The sequence below is a fragment of the Protopterus annectens genome, chromosome 2.part0 (assembly GCF_019279795.1).
Source record: "Protopterus annectens isolate FY-2018-M chromosome 2.part0, PAN1.0, whole genome shotgun sequence".
In the NCBI taxonomy this organism is placed as follows: Eukaryota; Metazoa; Chordata; order Ceratodontiformes; family Protopteridae; genus Protopterus; species Protopterus annectens.
This window is the reverse complement of record NC_056728.1, coordinates 1,748,053,155-1,748,071,442: the sequence shown is the minus strand read 5'-3', so window position 1 is coordinate 1,748,071,442 and position 18,288 is coordinate 1,748,053,155. Positions and strand designations below refer to the sequence as shown.

Sequence of the window (18,288 nt, the reverse complement as noted above, 5' to 3'; positions counted from 1 at the left end):
CCATCACATAGTACCACTACAGCTCTCTTATCCTTCACTAATACCGTAAACCAGCAGAGGAATAACAACAACTTTGTATCTGCCATCTTTCTAGACCTATCAAAAGCTTTTGATATGGTTTCCCATTCCAAACTAATAGATGTACTAACTGTGAACTGTCCTTCTCACCATCTGCCACAGCATGGTTTAGTAACTATTTATCTGGCCGTCAACAATCTGTTCTATGGCAGTGTGACGTATCTCTACTCCTTCCTTTATTCATTGGTGTCCCCCAAAGATCTATCTTAGACCCTCTCCTTTTCTCCCTCTTTACTAATAATCTACACACAGCTACTCCACATGGTTCTATAGTACAGTATGCAGATGATTCAACACTTATTTGTGCTGCCACTTCTCTATCAACTCTTCATTCTCAAACATAGGAATCTTTCACTTCTGCTGAAACATGGTTAGCCAATGCCCATCTAATCCTGAACCCAAACAAAACTAAATTATTACTCTTCCAACTTAACAAGACATCTATCTCATGCCCAACATTTAACATAATAGCCAAAGTCAGTACTGTGATCTTCCCAACAACCCATACAAAGCTTCTTAGAGTGGAAATAGACAATACCCTAAAATTTCACTTGCATGTCTAAGAAACTTGGAAGTCTATATAGACACAAAAGGTTCCTGACCACAATGCTCAAAATTACATTAGCACAAACCCATCTGCTCTCCACTCTACTATATGCCTCTCCAGTTTTTAACTAATCTAAGGAAAACTGACTTATCTAAGCTAGAAGTACGTTATAATAAAATTGCTAAGTTTGCATCTGATTGCCCATATAGAACACATCATTGTACAGCTTTAAGGATACTAGACTGGCTTGAGCTTCCAAACATTATTCTTTACAACCAACTCTAACTCACAAAATTGTAACATGACCAACTAGAACCCCTGTACTACAAAATCTCATCCTTCCTTACAGTTCCAGCAGACCACTTCGCTCTAACAACAAGAACTTACTCACCATCTCCAAGGCCAACAACACTACAGGAGAATCTTTATTTTCTAACTATATATCCTGTATATGAAACTCCCTTCCTAACTCCATTATCTCAGTCTCATCCACTAACCACTTTAAGCCATCACTTAAAGCTTATCTAAAAATGGGTCTATATTACAACGACAAACGCTTAAATGTTCGAATCTGTAAAGGTCGACCTTAACAGATCGAACAGGTAAACGTTCGAAGTTGTAAAAAAATAAATAAAAAAAATTAATTCAGTGAAAGGGTTGTAGCAGGAGGCAAGCCCCCCTGCACCCCCCACACCCCCTGCTACTTAAATATACCAACTCCAAGATCGCACTTCAGTGAACTACAGTGCGGAAGTGGGAAATTTCCCATTCCCTACACTGTAGCGCGATCTTGGAGTTGGTATATTTAAGTAGCGGGGGGGGGGTGCAGGGGGGCTTGCCCCCCTGCTTAAACCCTTTAGTTTTTTTTTCACTTCTGATTTTTTTTTTTTAATTTTTAAAGAAATTTGAATGCTTAACTGTTCGATCTCTACAGGTTGGCCTTTAGAGATTTGAACATTTAAGTGTTCGTGGATATAAAATATAGACCCTAAAAACTAAGTGGCTATGTTCCTGTACTAGCCCCTCATGAGTGCTCTGATACATCACAGTATACCCAAAACATATCCAACTTCTCCTCAATGTTTAATCCTTTGTTTCTACCGACCTGTCTTAAACTTATATCTTGACATAAGTCATACCTACAAATAGTTCTAGCTATGTTCAAAGCCCAGGTTTAGTTGTCAAAATGTAACGAATTTGTATGTTCTTATGTATACTACATTTTGTTTACTTTATTGTAATGTGTGCATGAAAATGTACTGTTACTTGTGGAGCTTTTCTCCCTGGGCCTCTGCTGAAAAAAGACCTGTGTCCAGTCGGACTTTCCCAGTAAACAAATGTTAAATAAGTAAAATAAATATTTTAATAGAGTGAAGGCGAAAGAAGCTAGTCTGCTTTTCCTTTTGTGTTCTGCTCCTCTCAAATGCTGTGGTTTAGGCCCTAAGAGTTAGCCTTACTCCTCCTAGTTTTATGATGTTCCTCATAACGTCAGACCTGTTTATAGGCACATACTTTATTAAATACATAAACTAAGCCTATACAAAGATCCACAATGTCTGACTATATATGAGTCTAATATATAAAGACCTTTTATTGCGAAAAATAGTGTTCCTCTTGCTGCCTCTCTGGTACAATTTTTAAAGGCTAGTGTTATGATTCGAGGCAGTCAGATTCACCTGTCAGTCTATTAGAATCCAGTGTCTATTCCAGGTTATTTTTAGTTCCAAAGAAGACAGGAGGCCACATGCCAATATTGGACCTAAGCCGACTCAATCAGTTGGTCAAGCAGACTTAGTTCCAAATGGTCATAGTACAGTTCATGCTATTTCTATTGAGGAAGGATGACTGGATGTACTCTATATATCTTCAAGATGCCTACTACCATATAAAGATTCAAAGGCAATCCAGGATATTTCTTCATTTCCAGCTGGGAGACCATCATTACCAGTTCAGAGCTGTGCCATTCAGGCTCACCATAGCCCCGTGGGTGTTCATCAAGATTATGGCAGTGGTAGCAGCTCATCTATGACTGCAAGGATCCAAGTCTTCTCATATCTAGATGATTGGCTTCTAACTGCTACCTCCAGGAATCTACTGCTACAGAATCAAGCATTCTTACTCTGTCTTGCAAATCAGTTGGGAATAACCATCAGTCATGTGAAGAGCAAACTGCCCCCAACTCAACACATAGATTTCATACAGTATCACATCAGTACAGTTTAACAGATTGACAAACTTTCAACAGCAAGAGTGCTGTAATTATGATTGGTGGCTTTTCAGGTAAGTCAGCATCCCCATCCACAAGCAAGAATGATTCTTTGTTGATGGGCTCTACCATTATTTTAGTCCCACTAGTAAGATACAGCATGAGAGTGTTACAATGGACTCTTTCAGTCCAGTGGTCATAGTTTTTTCATCCTCTCCATACCAAAGTGCATCTCACTCAAGTATGCAGAAACCATATAATGTGGTGGACAACTCCTCTGTTAGTTACAGAGCGGATATCCTTCTGTCCACTGACACCCCAGGCCACAGTAACCTTGGACATGTCCCTTCTAGGGTAGGGAGGTATTTTGCGGAGAAAACAGTTCAAGATACTTGGTCACCTAAGGAGACCAAACTTCATATCAATATCTTAGAGATGAGATTGATCCTGCTGGTGTTGCAGGCTTTCCAGGACCATCAACCCCTAAGGGTGTGATTTCCATCCAAATGAACAATATGTCAGTGGTATGGTACATCAGCAAACAAGGGGGAACATGATCATATCCACGTTGCCTGGAGGACATGTGAGTCTGGCTATGGGCAATGTCTTCCCATCACTTTCTGGTAGCAATGCACATTCCTGGGAAGTCGAATGTACTAGTGGGCAAGCTGAGCATGTCTATCCTATTACCTCACGAGTGGTCTCTAAACCAGAAAATGGCAATGGGGATTTTCAGTCACTAGGACCAACCTTGCTGAAACCTGTTTGCCTCCTACCTGAACAATGAGTTCAGCAGTTACTGTGCCCTCATCTGCCCACTGAGGCAGTCACAGATGCTCTAGTCCACAGGTCTCATCTATGCATTCCCAGTAATATCTCTCCTGACAAAATTCATACAGGAATCCATGAGTTGCAAAAACAAAATGATCCTCATTGCTCCATTCTGGCCCCAGTAAGCGTGGTTCCCCTTCCTTTGGCCTCATTTGCTACACCAGCTCTGAGTGCCGGAATCCCACTCTGGATCTTCTGCGTCACCTATCTGGGATGCCTCTACTGGATCTACAAGCCTTAAAGTTAACTGCATGGTTTTTCCAATTTTAATGATAGCCGGAGATGCCAGGTTGTCTTCCCCAGAAGTTCACATAATTTCTTCTTATCAAAAGCGATCAGCCGAAAAGACTTATAAAAGTAAATTTACATTATCAAAATGACTAGACCCTTTTTATGCCCCCTACCATCGATATTGGAATTTCATTCAGTCTTTTTTCACCAGGGATCTAGTTTTTCTACCATCAATGTTCAAATGGCTGTCATTTTAAATTTTCACATAGTCCATAATGACACTTCCATTGCTTCTCTTAGAATATCGAAGACTTTCCTCGAAGGAGCCTTTTTGCTGAGGCCTCCAGTTCAAAACCTAGATCCCCATGGGACTCGCAATTTTTTTTTAGTCATTGACTGAGATACCCTTTGAGCCAGCAGCTTCAGCTGACCTTAACTACATTTTTTTGGAAAACCATTTTCCTAATCGTCATTACATCTGCTGAACAAATTCTGAATTACAAGTATTTTCATGCAAGCATGCAAGCCACCTTTTCTCATTTTCCACAGAGAGAGTGCCACTGAAAACAAACCCTGCCTTTCTCACAAAGGTCTCATCTGAAGCAAATTTGAATCAGTCTGTTGATAGTATTCTTACACCTCATACTTTAGATGTTCACAGGCAGGTCAAATTCTACTTACACCTTACTAAAGATATTAGAAAATAAGATCAACTATTTGTCTCCTTTGCCAAAACACAACTGAGAAATCGTGTCAAAAGTAACAAATTCTAAGTGGCTGTCAGACTGCATCCTTTGTATATAAAACTCGAGGTTTGTTTCTGCGCTGTAAATCAAAAGCTCATTCCACTAGAGCAATTGCTACCTCTACAGCATTTATGAAAAGAGTTCCCATTGATGGCATTTGTGCAGCAGCAACTTGGTTGACAGATCATGCATTTTTATTTCATTACAGATGGCATGTGCAGTCTCAAGTTCACACATCTGTTGGCTGTGCCATTCTCAGGAATGTCATTTTGTGATACCTCCCAGGTCCCTTTAGGTAGCCTGGGAATCTGTCCCAAACATTGAATCAGACAAAAATAGACAACATTGGATACAAAATGTATGTACTTACCATAACGCTAGATCTATGTTGTCTCATTTTTGTGCAGTACAATATCCCTCTCTCCTTCCCCCTTTCAAATTGCCATCTGCAAACTTCTGGTGTTCAGACAGGCAGGGCCGGTGTTAGCATTTTGGGGGCCCCCAGCAAGTGTCAAGTTGGGGGCCCCCTAGGCACTTCCAGTATAAGTATCATCCTAACAATGCCATCCATCCTAAGCAACCCTTTATTTCATGCTGCAAACTTTTAGGAGTAGTATCCACAGACAGACCTGCAGCTACAAGCTTTTACATTACAACAGGCCTATGTATCACACTATCACTATGTTGAGCTGTCTAACAAAGAGGCAGTTAGAGTTACTGGCACTTAGCTGCAACAGTGATACATTGCAACAAGTCTATGTACAGGTCTGGACTTAAAGTGAAATGATTACTGGACCTACATTTCAACACCCTCACTACCCACACACAGCCTCCAGTCCTCACCTCAGAGTCCTTCTCCTTTGTGCTTCCCCCATACCATTCACATTACTTTTTCTTCCTTTTCTCACATTTTGCCATACTCTAAGCTTTTTCAAGAAGCCATAACTTTCTATATGCTCTGAAGTGCATTTTACACAACCTTTTCATCCAATAATAGCTTGAACAGAAATTATGATTAAGGAAAAAAATCACTGTTGTGGTTCAGCTTTAGTTTTCCTTGCATCCTTCAACACACCTTTCCTGAACAAGACAGCCCAGTAATAACCATTTAGGAAATAACTCAAATCAGGGCCCAAGAAGCCACAGGTTTACAGATGGTCTGGGATGCATTTTAGAGCATTTTATCAACATTTTAATCTAATGGTTGCCTAAATGAATGTCAGTCTTATTTTTTCTTTCAAGGCATAATTTGTGCCCAAGGCTTAATTTTCAAAGCTGACAAAATTGTAGCTTAGAGTAAACTAACAAGCCAGTAGTTGTGAGAATATTTAAGTCTTCTGGAAATACTGCTTACCTCCCTAACCCTCTAAAAAAGACAAGTCACTGCCTATGCATCCCTCTGGTGTTAGACTGGGATGAAAGCAGATATTTAAATTTGTCATATATTTCAAGTGACTGATGATATACATATACATAGCATGTTCTTCACCCCAGTCAAAGGTAGCCACATGTATATGTGCCTAGTACGTGATTGTGAGAATGATTTCAGTAGTATTCAAATTTGTTGCTCCTAGACAGTACACCTCTCACACAAGCTATAGTAACCTTCTTTGTACACCTCTGAGGTCTGTGAGAAACACTGCCCTCAGCTCAAACACAAGCTATAATGACTTCATGTGCACCTCTAAGGTTAGACTGTGATGAAAATCAAAGATGTAATATCCACACAATCTCCAGCCCCTCATAACCCGGAGCAGCTTTATGTACACACACACACATTTCAACAGGGCTGGTTTTAGAATGGGTGTGGTTGTAAACAGAGGCTATTATTAGCTTTATCCTAAAAGGGTCATATCTCAGCACCATTCAGGTTAAACAGCGATTCAGAAAATTGACACATTTTTCTCCAACAAGCAACAGCTTTGGTGGGGCCCCATAGAGGCAAGGATGATAAAGGGAGTCCCCATTATCCATTTAGACAGTCTGGTGAGTGGAGGCAACCAAACTCCAAGAATATCTAAGTGTCGGAATGTTCTGTGATATATGTTATGTCTTACTTAAATATAATTACTTGTTAGGTACATTTTTTACTGATGCACAAGAATAATGTCTGTGTCCTGGCTTTATTGGGTGCTTGCACAGATAAAAATCAGTGATGTTTTACACACACACACACACACACACACACACACACACACACACACACACACACACACTAACATACATAAGCCACAGCAGTACTAGTTGTACTTATTTCAGCAAACAGCAATGCCTTGTGCAACATTGGTACTGCCACACCAGATTAGTCACTGCTGTTTAGCATTTGTCAAACAGCAGAAGCAGTAAGATTTATTTCATCGAGGAGTAATGCATACTTGTCACTGTCCCTACTTTCACAGACCTTCCTGATTTTGTTCATACTTTTGCTTTATCCTTCGTAAAAAGTCTGATTTGCTGGTAAATCATTCAGGATTACAGTCAATCAATCCAGACATCTGAGTTTTATACTTATTGTCCAAAAATAGATGTTGATGCAAAATATGTTATTCTAGTAACTTTAAGTGAATTAGAGAAATTTAAACATATTTATGATTCTGAGCATTTATTCTATTATTTTTGGGAATTATACTGAATTCTTAAGTAAAGAAATTGAGTTATAGTATCTGGTGTTCTGGTATTAGTTATAAAACTACCTGAAAGAGAAACTATCCCTGATGATCGGAAGCATTAGCTCTTCTTAAAATCCAAAGTTTGCACTGAGGTAAGTCACTCTGGGCTGCTGATCCTTCTAGTGCTTATATTGTTCATGTTCATTATCATCTTCATCCTAATAGGGTCATATCACAGCCCTGTTCATGTTAAAGAGCATAATTAGGAAATTAATGCATTTTTCATTCCTCATTTTACCCAGTCAGCAGCAGCTTTTGTGGGGCCCCACACAGACAAAGATGATTAGGGGCCCCTGCAGCCATGGTTTTGCAGGGACTAAAAGCTGGCTATGTAGTTAGTTTTAGTGGAGAAAATGTCCAAAAGCAGGGTTTAACTAAGCCAGGAGCACTATGTCTGTAGTAAAATATTTAATGGCATGCTGATGCCTGTTACTTGACAAAACACCATTACTACAACCAGAAATATCTTTGAATTTTAAAGGAGATATAAATAAGAGTTATTACCCTCATAGTTTAAGTATGCAAGACTGCTGCACTAACTTTGGTTGGTTTTACAGATGTGACAAAATATCAGGATAAGATAACTTGTGTTTGGGGGGGGGCCCAGATAGGGGCCCCAGCCATCAAGAGGGTTCGCTGGTGCCTAAAACCGGCTATGCAGACAGGCCTTGACCAAGACTCTGTCTGCTTTAAGTTACATTACAAAGCTTGGCGTACTTAGTAAGCTGTTGTTTTTATTCAGAGGAGGGTTTATACTTTTCAAGATGTTTTTTTTTTCTCAGGTTAGTAGGAGTTTGCAAACTCAATCTGAGGTAATTTAGGTAGAAGGAGGGAATTGTGGTTAGAGGAGGAGTTAGGGCCTCAGATCTAAAGCTCTGGACGAAGGCTGCAAGGTCAGATCTGATTGGATCCAACAACGATAAAAAATGAGACAACACTGATCTAGTTTTATGGTAAGTACATAACTTTTGTTTCTCTATACTGAATTATGCCCCTACAAATAAGGTGTAACAGATAAAGAGTACATACCAAATTAGTTGATATTGAAGAGTGTTCTGTGCAGTGGATAACATTTACCTTTTGCTCAACCCCCCCCCCCCATACACAGTTTAAGGATTTTTAGCAATGGTATTACCCAGCTTTAACTGTTTGCTTGCCGTTATATGTTGAAATATGGTTGAAGTAATTGAGAGCCTGTGTGTGTGTGTGTGTGTGTGTGTGTGTGTGTGTGTGTGTGTGTGTGTGTGTGTATACATCCCTTAACCCTGGAGCAAATACACCCTAATGTGAGCAGAAAGGTAGACTTAACTCTGGGAATGGGTGCTTATGATTTAAAGAAGTGGCATCTGAGATGGTGCAACAAAGATGTTCCCATGTGATGTTCTTTGTGTTTCACTGTTGTAGTCATCACATTTGGGTTATCTGCTTGCAGTAGCCCTCAGTCGTCCTGATTAACAAAGTCTAAGATCCTGCGTCAGTTGCTGTCTCATCTTCCATGACGTCAGGGGTATAAAGCATGCAGCAGATGCCATTTTATCAGTCTTTCTATTCGTGCGGTGCCCGAAGCAGAAGCAGTTCGCAAGTGCCGGTCGGCTGACTCCTGAAATTTTCGTTTTCGAGTTTCAGAACCGAAGTCTTCAACTAAAGCTAAGTACCCCATTGGGGAAACTTTTTTTTGCTCTTAACCAATGTCAGTAAACGTCTATAATTCTATTTCTTGTAGAAAGCAAATACCTCATAAAGATTTTAATTCGTACTGTATTCCTTGCCTAGGCCCTGACAATGACGTACCTCGCTGTCGGTTTTGTGCCTTATTTAAACAACAAATTATTCATTGTCGGTATATTTACGCTTCTAAATATTTCAGTACTCGGTTCAATTATCCAGATATGGCTTCGGTAAGCCACCCGACTTCCGACATTTCGAAAAAACGCAAAGATAAAGACAGAGACAAGCCGCCTAGGTCCAAAGCTGACGACGATGCTTCTCCTAAGCTAGTTGCCAGTTCGCCGATACTCAGTGAGGCACTTCCGCAGCCCCTGATACCCGCTACTTCAGATTCGCAGGCCTCTACTGAGACCCATTCTGAGTCCGGTATGCCGCGAGATGCTTCAACTGTGAAACCTGCGGATGTCTCTACCTTGGATGGGTCCGGAGCCGCTGTGCAGGCACCGGCTTCTGAGGGTGTATTCAGGCCTACTGACTTGCATATTAAACCAATGTCATCTTCTTCTTCAAGGCCTAAAACTCGGTCCATACCTAGAAAACCAATGCCAAGACCGCATTGTCAGGCCTCTATGCCTAAAAAACATATGATAAGAATGGCTGAAGACCTTATTACTTTAATCAGGGGGAAGTCAACCTTCCCCCTCTATTCTTCTGATCAGGATTCTGAAATTTATGTTTCTTCTGATGACCAGGATTTACCTTTATCTGTCTATGAGGATTCTGATGCAGAGTACTCAATTCCCTCTGCTTCCCCTACAGAGGATTTCTCTTTTGGTGAAACCTTGCATACTCTTAGGGAGAATTTTCGCCAAAAATCCTACCCCCTCTGATAGAGATTCCAGGATGCTGAATAGATGGGGTAAGAAGGTAAACACTTCTGCAATTTTGGCCATTAGAGCCTTAAATTGCCAGTTTCATATGTCAAAGTATTTAGCAGCACATTATTGGATTGTTTATACAGAAAATGATGTTGATTCCTGACTGTGCTGAAAATAAGGATTTACAGGATTTAATGCATTCTGCTGAACAAGTTGGAAAACATACTTTGCAATGTGGTTTTGATTCACTAGAGGCATCTTGCAGGGCCACTGTTACTGGGTCTGTACTTAGAAGGCATGCTTGGTTTAAGGAGCAATCTTTGCAAGAACATGTTAAAGTTAAATTGTTGGATGCTCCCTTAAACCAGGACCGCCTGTTTGGCAACAAAGCAGAAGAAGCACTTAAAAAGTTGAAGGAATAGGCTAAATCTATGGAAACTGTTAAAAACTTCCTGCAAGTGCAGCCTCCAAGATTTAGTAGGCAGTGACCCTCTAAGAATTGGTCCTTCCCTGCCTCTTCCAGGCCTTCTCAGTCCAAACCCAGACCCAGCAGAACACTCAGGCTTCAGTCCCAAGGTATGCACAGGACTAAGCAGTGGGGGGCTCCTAAGACCCTCCTTTATGGTAAACTGTCTCAATGATTTAATTTTAAAACTTCCAAGCCCTTCTCAACTGACTGCTCCTTTAGGGGGTAAAGATTGCTCTGCAGGCAAAAAACTGGGAACTCATTACCCAGGCAAATGGGTTTTAATTGTAGTTTCCCAGGTATACAGATTCCAATTCCACATGTTACCAACCCCAAATGGTTGGCCAGTTATACCCCTAAATCAGTGGGCAGAGGCTCAAAAGCAAGTTCTCTGTCTTAAGTATAAGGGCTATTCAAACTGTCCCAGAAGAGGAAAGGGGACAAGGTTTCTACTCAAGTCTTTTTCTGGTGCCCAAAAAAGACAACTCCTGGTGTTCTGTCCTGGATCTCTCTATCCTTAACACTTTTTTGGTGATCCCAAAATTCAAGATGCTAACTCTTCACCAGTTGCTTCCTATGCTAGGCAAGGATTCCTGGTTGGCAGCACTGGATTTAAAGGAAGCCTACCTGCACATCCCAATCAGGGACTCTTGCAGAAGATACCTATGCTTCAAAGCAAGCTTCATGCACTATCATTTCTCTGCACTGCCCTTTGGCTTAGCTGCTGCGCCCAGGGTATTCACAAAGTGCCTAGCTCCAGTCATTGCATTTTGCAGGCAAAGAAATATTCAAATATACCCATACCTGGACGATTGTCTAATTCAAGCAGAAATCCAGGGCATACTATTGAATCATCTGGCATTTGTACAAAAAGTGCTAACTTCTCTGGGGTACACCATAAACGAGAATAAATCACATCTGGTACCCTGCCAACATATTGTATTCCTGGGAGCAAGCTTGAACATAACTGCCCAGATGGCTTCCCTCACGCCAGAGAAACAAGTTCATTTGACAGCTTACTTCAAACCTATGGCCACAAAGACCCTGCTGTCTGCAAGACAAATACTGCAAGCCCTGGGGTTCATGGCCGCCTGCATTCTTCTAATTCCATATGCAAGACTGCATATGAGAAAACTACAATGGTATCTAAAAAGCCTATGGTGTCAACATTCTCAGGATCTAGAATCAATGATTCCTATCATACCTTGTCTACAGATAGAGTTCCTTTGGTGGGCAGACCCCTGCCACCACAACAAGGGACTGCCATTCACTCTACCCCCTGCTGCCCAAACCGTAACAACAGATGCTCAGACTATGCATGGGGGGCTCACTTGGCAGGGCACTGCATTCAGGGCAAATGGAACCCAAGTCAAATGCACCTGCATATCAATCAAAAAGAAATGTTATCTGTACAGTATGCTCTGACAGCCTTCAAGGACCACATTCTTCCAGGACAATTATCGGTAAAGATACCCTCTCTGCAGGCTAGCTATGGCTTTGTGAAACACAGCCTTGAGCTACCAAGTGCACCTACAGTCTCGATTCTTGCCAGGAAAATTAAATACACTGGCAGATGACCTAAGCAGAAATCTCATGGACCCACACAAGTGGAAACTGGAACCAAAGATATTCAACATGTTGAGAAACAAATGGGGGAGCCCAGAGACAGACCTGTTTGTCTTCCCCCAGAACTATCAATTGGACAAATTATGCACAAGGACTCCCCACAAACAAGCTTGGAAAGTGGATGCCCTGTCCTTCACCTGGAAAAACTGTCAGTTTATGCCTTTCCCCCCTCCGCCTCTCCAAGGTACTACTAAAGATCAAACAGGACAATCCAAGGACAACACTGATTGCACCAGATTAGTCACACCAACACTGGTGTACCCCCTCTTGTGCAGTGTCACTACTGGCACCATACCTGCCTCAGACCCCTGCTCTGCTGTCTCAGCAGGAGGGCCAGATTCTGCACCCACAGCTTCAAACCCTGAACTTGGCAGCCTGGCTAATACCTGATCTCGCCATTCCCATCCCTCAGTAAGCAAGTGATGGATGTCATTGTGGAGGCAAGGAGGCCTATTACTAGAAAATCCTATGCTGAAAAATGGAAAAGATTCTGTTCCTGGAGCAGACTCATGGGATGGACACAGCAGCACCCAAGTTACCTCAGATTCTTCAATACTCAACTGAGATGCTTCAAAAGGGCCTTTCCTTTTCTTGCATCAAAATTCATACCTCAGCCATTTCAGCTCATTACAGTACAGAACCACCCCTCTTCTCTTATCCACTGCTAAAGCAATTCCTCAGAGGGGCCAAAAACTTAAGACCACCCAGGAGAGCACCTACTCCAGCCTGGGACCTTAACTTTGTATTGGAAAAGCTCACTCTACCTCCCTTCGACCCAGCTGCAAGTTGTTATATTTTCGGCTTTTCCCGGTTAGGGGTTGCCACAGCGAAACTCCAGTGCGCTAATGATTGGCAGCAGATTTTATGGTGCAGAGTTGCCAGCTCGACACCCAACCTTCAGCGAAGGCACGCCCATTCACGCATGTCTTTCGGAGGCCACTCGACCACAGGGCAGACATGCAGAATCCACACAGAAGGCACTCCAGCCGAGAATCGAACAGGATAACCTCTTGCTGTGAGGCAACCATGCTACCCCTGTACCACCGGGACTTTGACCCAGCTTCAAGTACAGAGTTGAAATTCCTTTCTTGGAAAACAGCTTTCCTTCTAGCCATCACTTCAGCAAGAAGGGTGTCTGAATTACATGCCTTCATGGCTATGGAGCCTTCCATCATCTTTCATGCGGACAGGGTGTCCCTCAGGACCAATCCCTCCTTCATGCCCAAGGTGGTATCCAGTGTGGCCCTTAATCAGTCCATTCATTTGCCATTTCTAATACACAGAACAAAGGGGAATGAATACTGCACCCCTTGTACATGCACAGACATCGTAGATTTTACTTGGACAGGACTAAACCTCTCAGGAAATCTGAACAGCTGCTGGTTGCATTTGCTGCAGGGGCAGAGGGGAAAGCTATTTCAAAGCAAACCATTTCTAAGTGGATTGCCATTGCATTCATTTCTGCTATAAGCACCATGGAAAACCTACCCCACAGGGGATAAGACCACATTCAACCAGGGCTGCATCTACCTCTACAGCCTTTCTCAGAGGTGTCCCTACCAGAGACATCCTAGAAGCTACTACCTGGAGTTCTGTACATGCCTTCACCAAGTATTACTACTTGCCAATTTTTTCTAAATCCAAAGCTGGCTTTGCCACTGCAGTCCTGCAGGGCCTTATAGCTGGTCCTAATGCTATGTAATTGTCTCCTCCCATCCTTAGCTTTAGGAATCTACCCAAATGTGATGACTGCAACAGTGAAACACAAAGAACATAGTACAGTTGTGTACACTTACCATAAATGTAGATGTTCAAGTGTATTCACTGTTGCAGTATTGGTTACCCTCCCTCCAGCCCCCTGATTTCTATTGTCTATACCTCTATTCTTGTTTACTATGCTTAAAGCTTTCTGGTGTATTTGCTTTTTGTTGGAAGTGTAACCTTGTATTTAATTGCTTCCCATTATGGGGGCACCTGACATCTGGGGCAAGAAAAACTGATAAAATGGTGTTGGCTGCATGCTTTATACCCCTGACTACCTGATGTCATGGAAGATGAGACAGCAACTGACGCAGGACCCAAGACTTTGTTAATCAGGCCGACTGAGGACTATTGCAAGCAGATAACCCAAATGTGATGACTGCAACAGTGAATACACTCAAACATCTACATTTATGGTAAGTGTAAACAGCTGTACTTTCTACCCTCTGCAGATAGCCCACTTAAAGATCAGCTGATATGGAGCGGATTCATATATCTTACTATTTTGAGAGGAGTCCACTCAAATCAGAGCCAGTACAGCAACACTGCTCACTTTGCCAGCAGTGGTGCAATCATGGAGTTTGCTCCCACATGGAGGCATGGGATATAATACCCCTTAGAAAAACTCTGGAATTTTCCATTTGTAGGGAACAGGATAACAGGTTGGTCTTTAAATGAGTCTGATATTAACAGAGCAGACCAGATCCTATTGATTTACAATTGTTGCAGAAGTATTTATGGAAAAAATAAATATCATTTGGGAGATATGGGTGGATAACCTGAACTGAACTCTGAATGTGAAGAATCCACTCATCTGCCTTGAGTATCATGCAAATGAATGTTAATTTTTTTTAAATGTTTTAAACATCATTAGCTGATATCTTGTCTTTTGTTTGATAAATTAACTAAATGGATTGGTGGATTACATTGGCTTAGACAGCTTCAAACTACTGCCTAAAATTGGTTGCTTAAGTGCACTTACAGTCCCTTACATCTGTTTGTTGCTTTGATCATAAGCTTCAGGAAGATGGTAGAGTGAAAGGATTTTGTCTTTATGTTGTAACAGAGTATTACCTACCTTAATCTAGCAAAGGGCTATTCTACCGTGAACTCATGGTATGGATGAGAGGGTGGCTTAATGGCTAAGGTGTTTGCCTTACAAACACAAGGTGCAGGGTTTGAGTCTCACAAGGGATAATTGACTAGGCTTAAAATGGCTCGTAAGTGCAGTTAGCTTATTACTAAAATATGAACCTATTTGTGTACATTTGGTGACTAGCAATACAGAATATTCTGTGTGTGTAACTATTCCTTTATTCAACTGAGCTTCTTCAGAAGTGTCCTGTTTCTGTACGCATGTCAAGATTTTGAAGTGTTTAATGATCATGACCTTGCTGATGTTAAATCTTGTGTTTTTGTTTTTGTTTTCTACCACAGATGACTCACACCTTTAGGAACTACGGAGTTGGAGTCCGTTACATAAGATTTGTGCATGGGGGCCGGGACACTCAGTTCTGGGGAGGTTTATACGGTATCCGTGTCACGAATAGTAAAGTAGTAATTGAGCCAGAAGATTTGACTTGAAAATCAGTTTGCACTTTATGAACAGCATGCCATTACAGTAAAGTGGTTTTCTCTCTCATCCAGAAGAGTTTGCAGTTCCAACAGTAACTCCATTGCAGTGGTACTTTTGACAAGGCTCATATTTAACCAGTTGCTGCTTTTCCTCAGAAATGATGTCGAGCCAAGAGAAGCCATTGATTAAGAAATGTGAAAAAACAGTAATGTCAATTCTGGCTGACATTATGCATTGCCATTTCTTCTGTTCAGTTTGTGTATTTGAGAAATTTTGTCTGAAGACAGAATTCTGACTTTAAATGATGCCTTGGTGGCATCATTCATTCATGTGAACATGCTTGTTCAAAGCCTTGTTACATTGCACTATCAGGTCAGCCAGTGGAAGGAGAGTTATCATCTGAAGAAGTAATATTTTTAGTAGCACTGTATATCCAGGGGAAATTCAGAAATTGAGTTTTTGTGAAAATATATGCAGTATAAGCAGATTCATATGCAAGAATTTGTTTTTGAAATATTGCTTGGATGCATCTGTTCTCCAAGACTTCATTCTAATTGCTCTGAGTGTTGAACAATAGAATCAAAAACTTTTCCTGCACTGAAAACAGTTTGGTTGTATGACAGCAGTGCAGTTGTACTGCAGTCAGCAGTTTCCTGACTCAGCATTTTTAGACTGATGACCTGAATGTCAAGCGAGGACAGTAAGCAGCAACTCTTTTAGCCAGTTTTAATGGCAAACTGCATGATAAGTAATATGTTTTTCATTTGCTGAAAGATTACTGTCTGCAGAATATTTCAGAAGCACATAACATCTAACAGACCTATTTTCAAATGCAGGTGATCAGAGCAAATGTTTCTGGAAATTATGGTGCAAAGAAAACTAACATTTATGTAAGTGAGGTTTTGACTGTCTGGTATAGTTCACATAGCCACTAATTTCCTAAAGTAATTACTGTGTAACAGCTTACAGTTTATTTTAAGCATACAACTGAATCATTCTGCAAGAAATTGTGCTGCATTAATACAATGCATTTTATTTTTATATGCTATTTTTTTTGTAATGAAACATGCTAAGTACTTTATAAAGTAATAAAAAACACATGAATTTAAATAATGGTTAGTAAAACTAAAGACTGTTAACTACGTACAGCAAATTGGTTGCTTAAGTGCACTTACAGTCCCTTATATCTGTTTGTTGCTTTGATCATGAGCTTCAGGAAAATGGTAGAGTGAAAGGATTTTGTTTTTATGTTGTAACAAGAGCATTACCTACCTTAATCTAGCAAAGGGCTATTCTACCGTGAACTCATGGTATGGATGGTTGTGAAGCATAACACAGTCACCTGCTTTTCTATACATGAGCATCTGTGTTATTTCTATACAATCCACATGTCTGTATTCTTATTAAATTTATGAAGTGATACTGTTAAAACATGTGAGTCTAGCAGTTTGTTTCTAAGCTCTAAGGAGAATTGCATCTAGTGTCAAAGAAATGGACTGATATTTGAGGTTTTGAATAGCAGTATTTTAAGAGAACAGAATTCTTTTTCTGTCCCACTTGCTTACCAGGTAAGAGCTTCAGGCTGATTATAAAAACTCAGTTGTCTGAGCTGCTTAATTGCATTGGTGCATGCTTATTACTTAATACTTTTTTTGTGAGTGCTGGCAGGTTGTGGTTGTAGTATACATGACATAAGTCTACTATTTGAAGGTCTGTTAAGAAGGTTGGGGAATTTCTTTCTCTGTTTTAATGGAAATATTGGTGGAACTAGATGTATCCAAATTTACAATTTATCTTAATGGAATTTGTAATAAATTTTAATTGAAATTATAAAGAGCTATGGTGATGTGTTTCTGTGAAGTTTATTCAAAGTGTCTGTCTAGACACTTCATCTCACTGCTGAAAAATATAGATGTAATATATTGCTTACTAATCACATATAATATTTTAGATCAGTTAATAAGGACACTGCTTGATGGCTTGGTGATTGGGCTCATTCTTCTCATCATTCAGTTTGACCGTTTCTTTCTCAGCAAAGTGAATATAATAAGAAAAGAAAAAGGGCACATTAAGCAAAATAAAGCAAGGCAACTGTATGTGTTTTGGCAAATTGCTATGTTTGGGCATAGCTACGACTTTGCATTGTATCAAAGGCATAACTAGAGTTACTCGAAGTATCTCAAAGTGTGTAAAAGTGCTTACAGTGTGTGCGTATTACTGAGTATGTATTTCAAAGAGTTTGTTGTGTGCAAAGTGCAACTATTTCATGTAATACGTCAAAGTATAGCCATTTCACAATGTTTCCCATGCTGGGTGTGTCTATTTACAAAGTGCCACCATTACAGAGTGCCTCTCGTACTGTAGAGTTGACAAGCATGGTACCGCCATTTTGGGGACATTTCAGCGTGCTGTATGCAGTTATTCGCAAAGTGCAATTACTTCGAAAAATTATTGAGTTTAAGGCAACAGATGTTCAATTTATTCACATTATGCAGTTACTTGACATGTTTCTTACACTGATAAGAGGTGTTTTCTTGCAAAAGACATTACAAGAGTATTACAGTGCTCATGAGTTATTCAGTTGCATCATAAAGTTCTCAAATGTTTCTTAAAATGATGGTAAATGACTTTAGCAGATGATGATAGATGACATTAGCATTTTCACCCTTACCACAACATTACAAATGTACCAAAACGTCCGAAAAGTTTATTTCACAAAGTACAGTTATTCGAAAGTACTAAAAGTTTTTTGTTCCCATAATTCTGAAAAGCCCAACAAAGGTGTAAGTTCAGAGTACAAAGGCGTTGGACAGTTACTGGCATTATTTCTGGTACGTGTGTATTTTTATACTTCTTTGCAAAACCCTTTGCTGGTATGTGTTAATATGGCAGATGGACTTCAAAAAATGCTACCACTTGTATTTGATTAGAATATTGCAGAGAACAGGAGAATATTTGAGCAAGAGTACGATAGTTTTATACAAGCAGCTTATGCAGATAGAGAT

At 40.5% G+C, this 18,288-nt stretch overlaps 1 protein-coding gene across 3 annotated transcripts in view; it reads left to right on the top strand.

Annotated features, from left to right (window-relative positions):
* LOC122793602 (F-box only protein 44-like) overlaps positions 1-17,117 on the top strand; it is a 606,155-nt gene extending 589,038 nt beyond the window's left edge. For all 3 annotated transcript variants that reach the window (XM_044061774.1, XM_044061776.1, XM_044061775.1), the window contains one exon: positions 15,145-17,117. In XM_044061774.1, the coding sequence (XP_043917709.1) occupies positions 15,145-15,291 (147 nt within the window). In that variant the 3' untranslated portion in view covers positions 15,292-17,117. The remainder of the gene's footprint in view (positions 1-15,144) is intronic.
* The last annotated feature ends 1,171 nt before the right edge of the window (positions 17,118-18,288 follow it).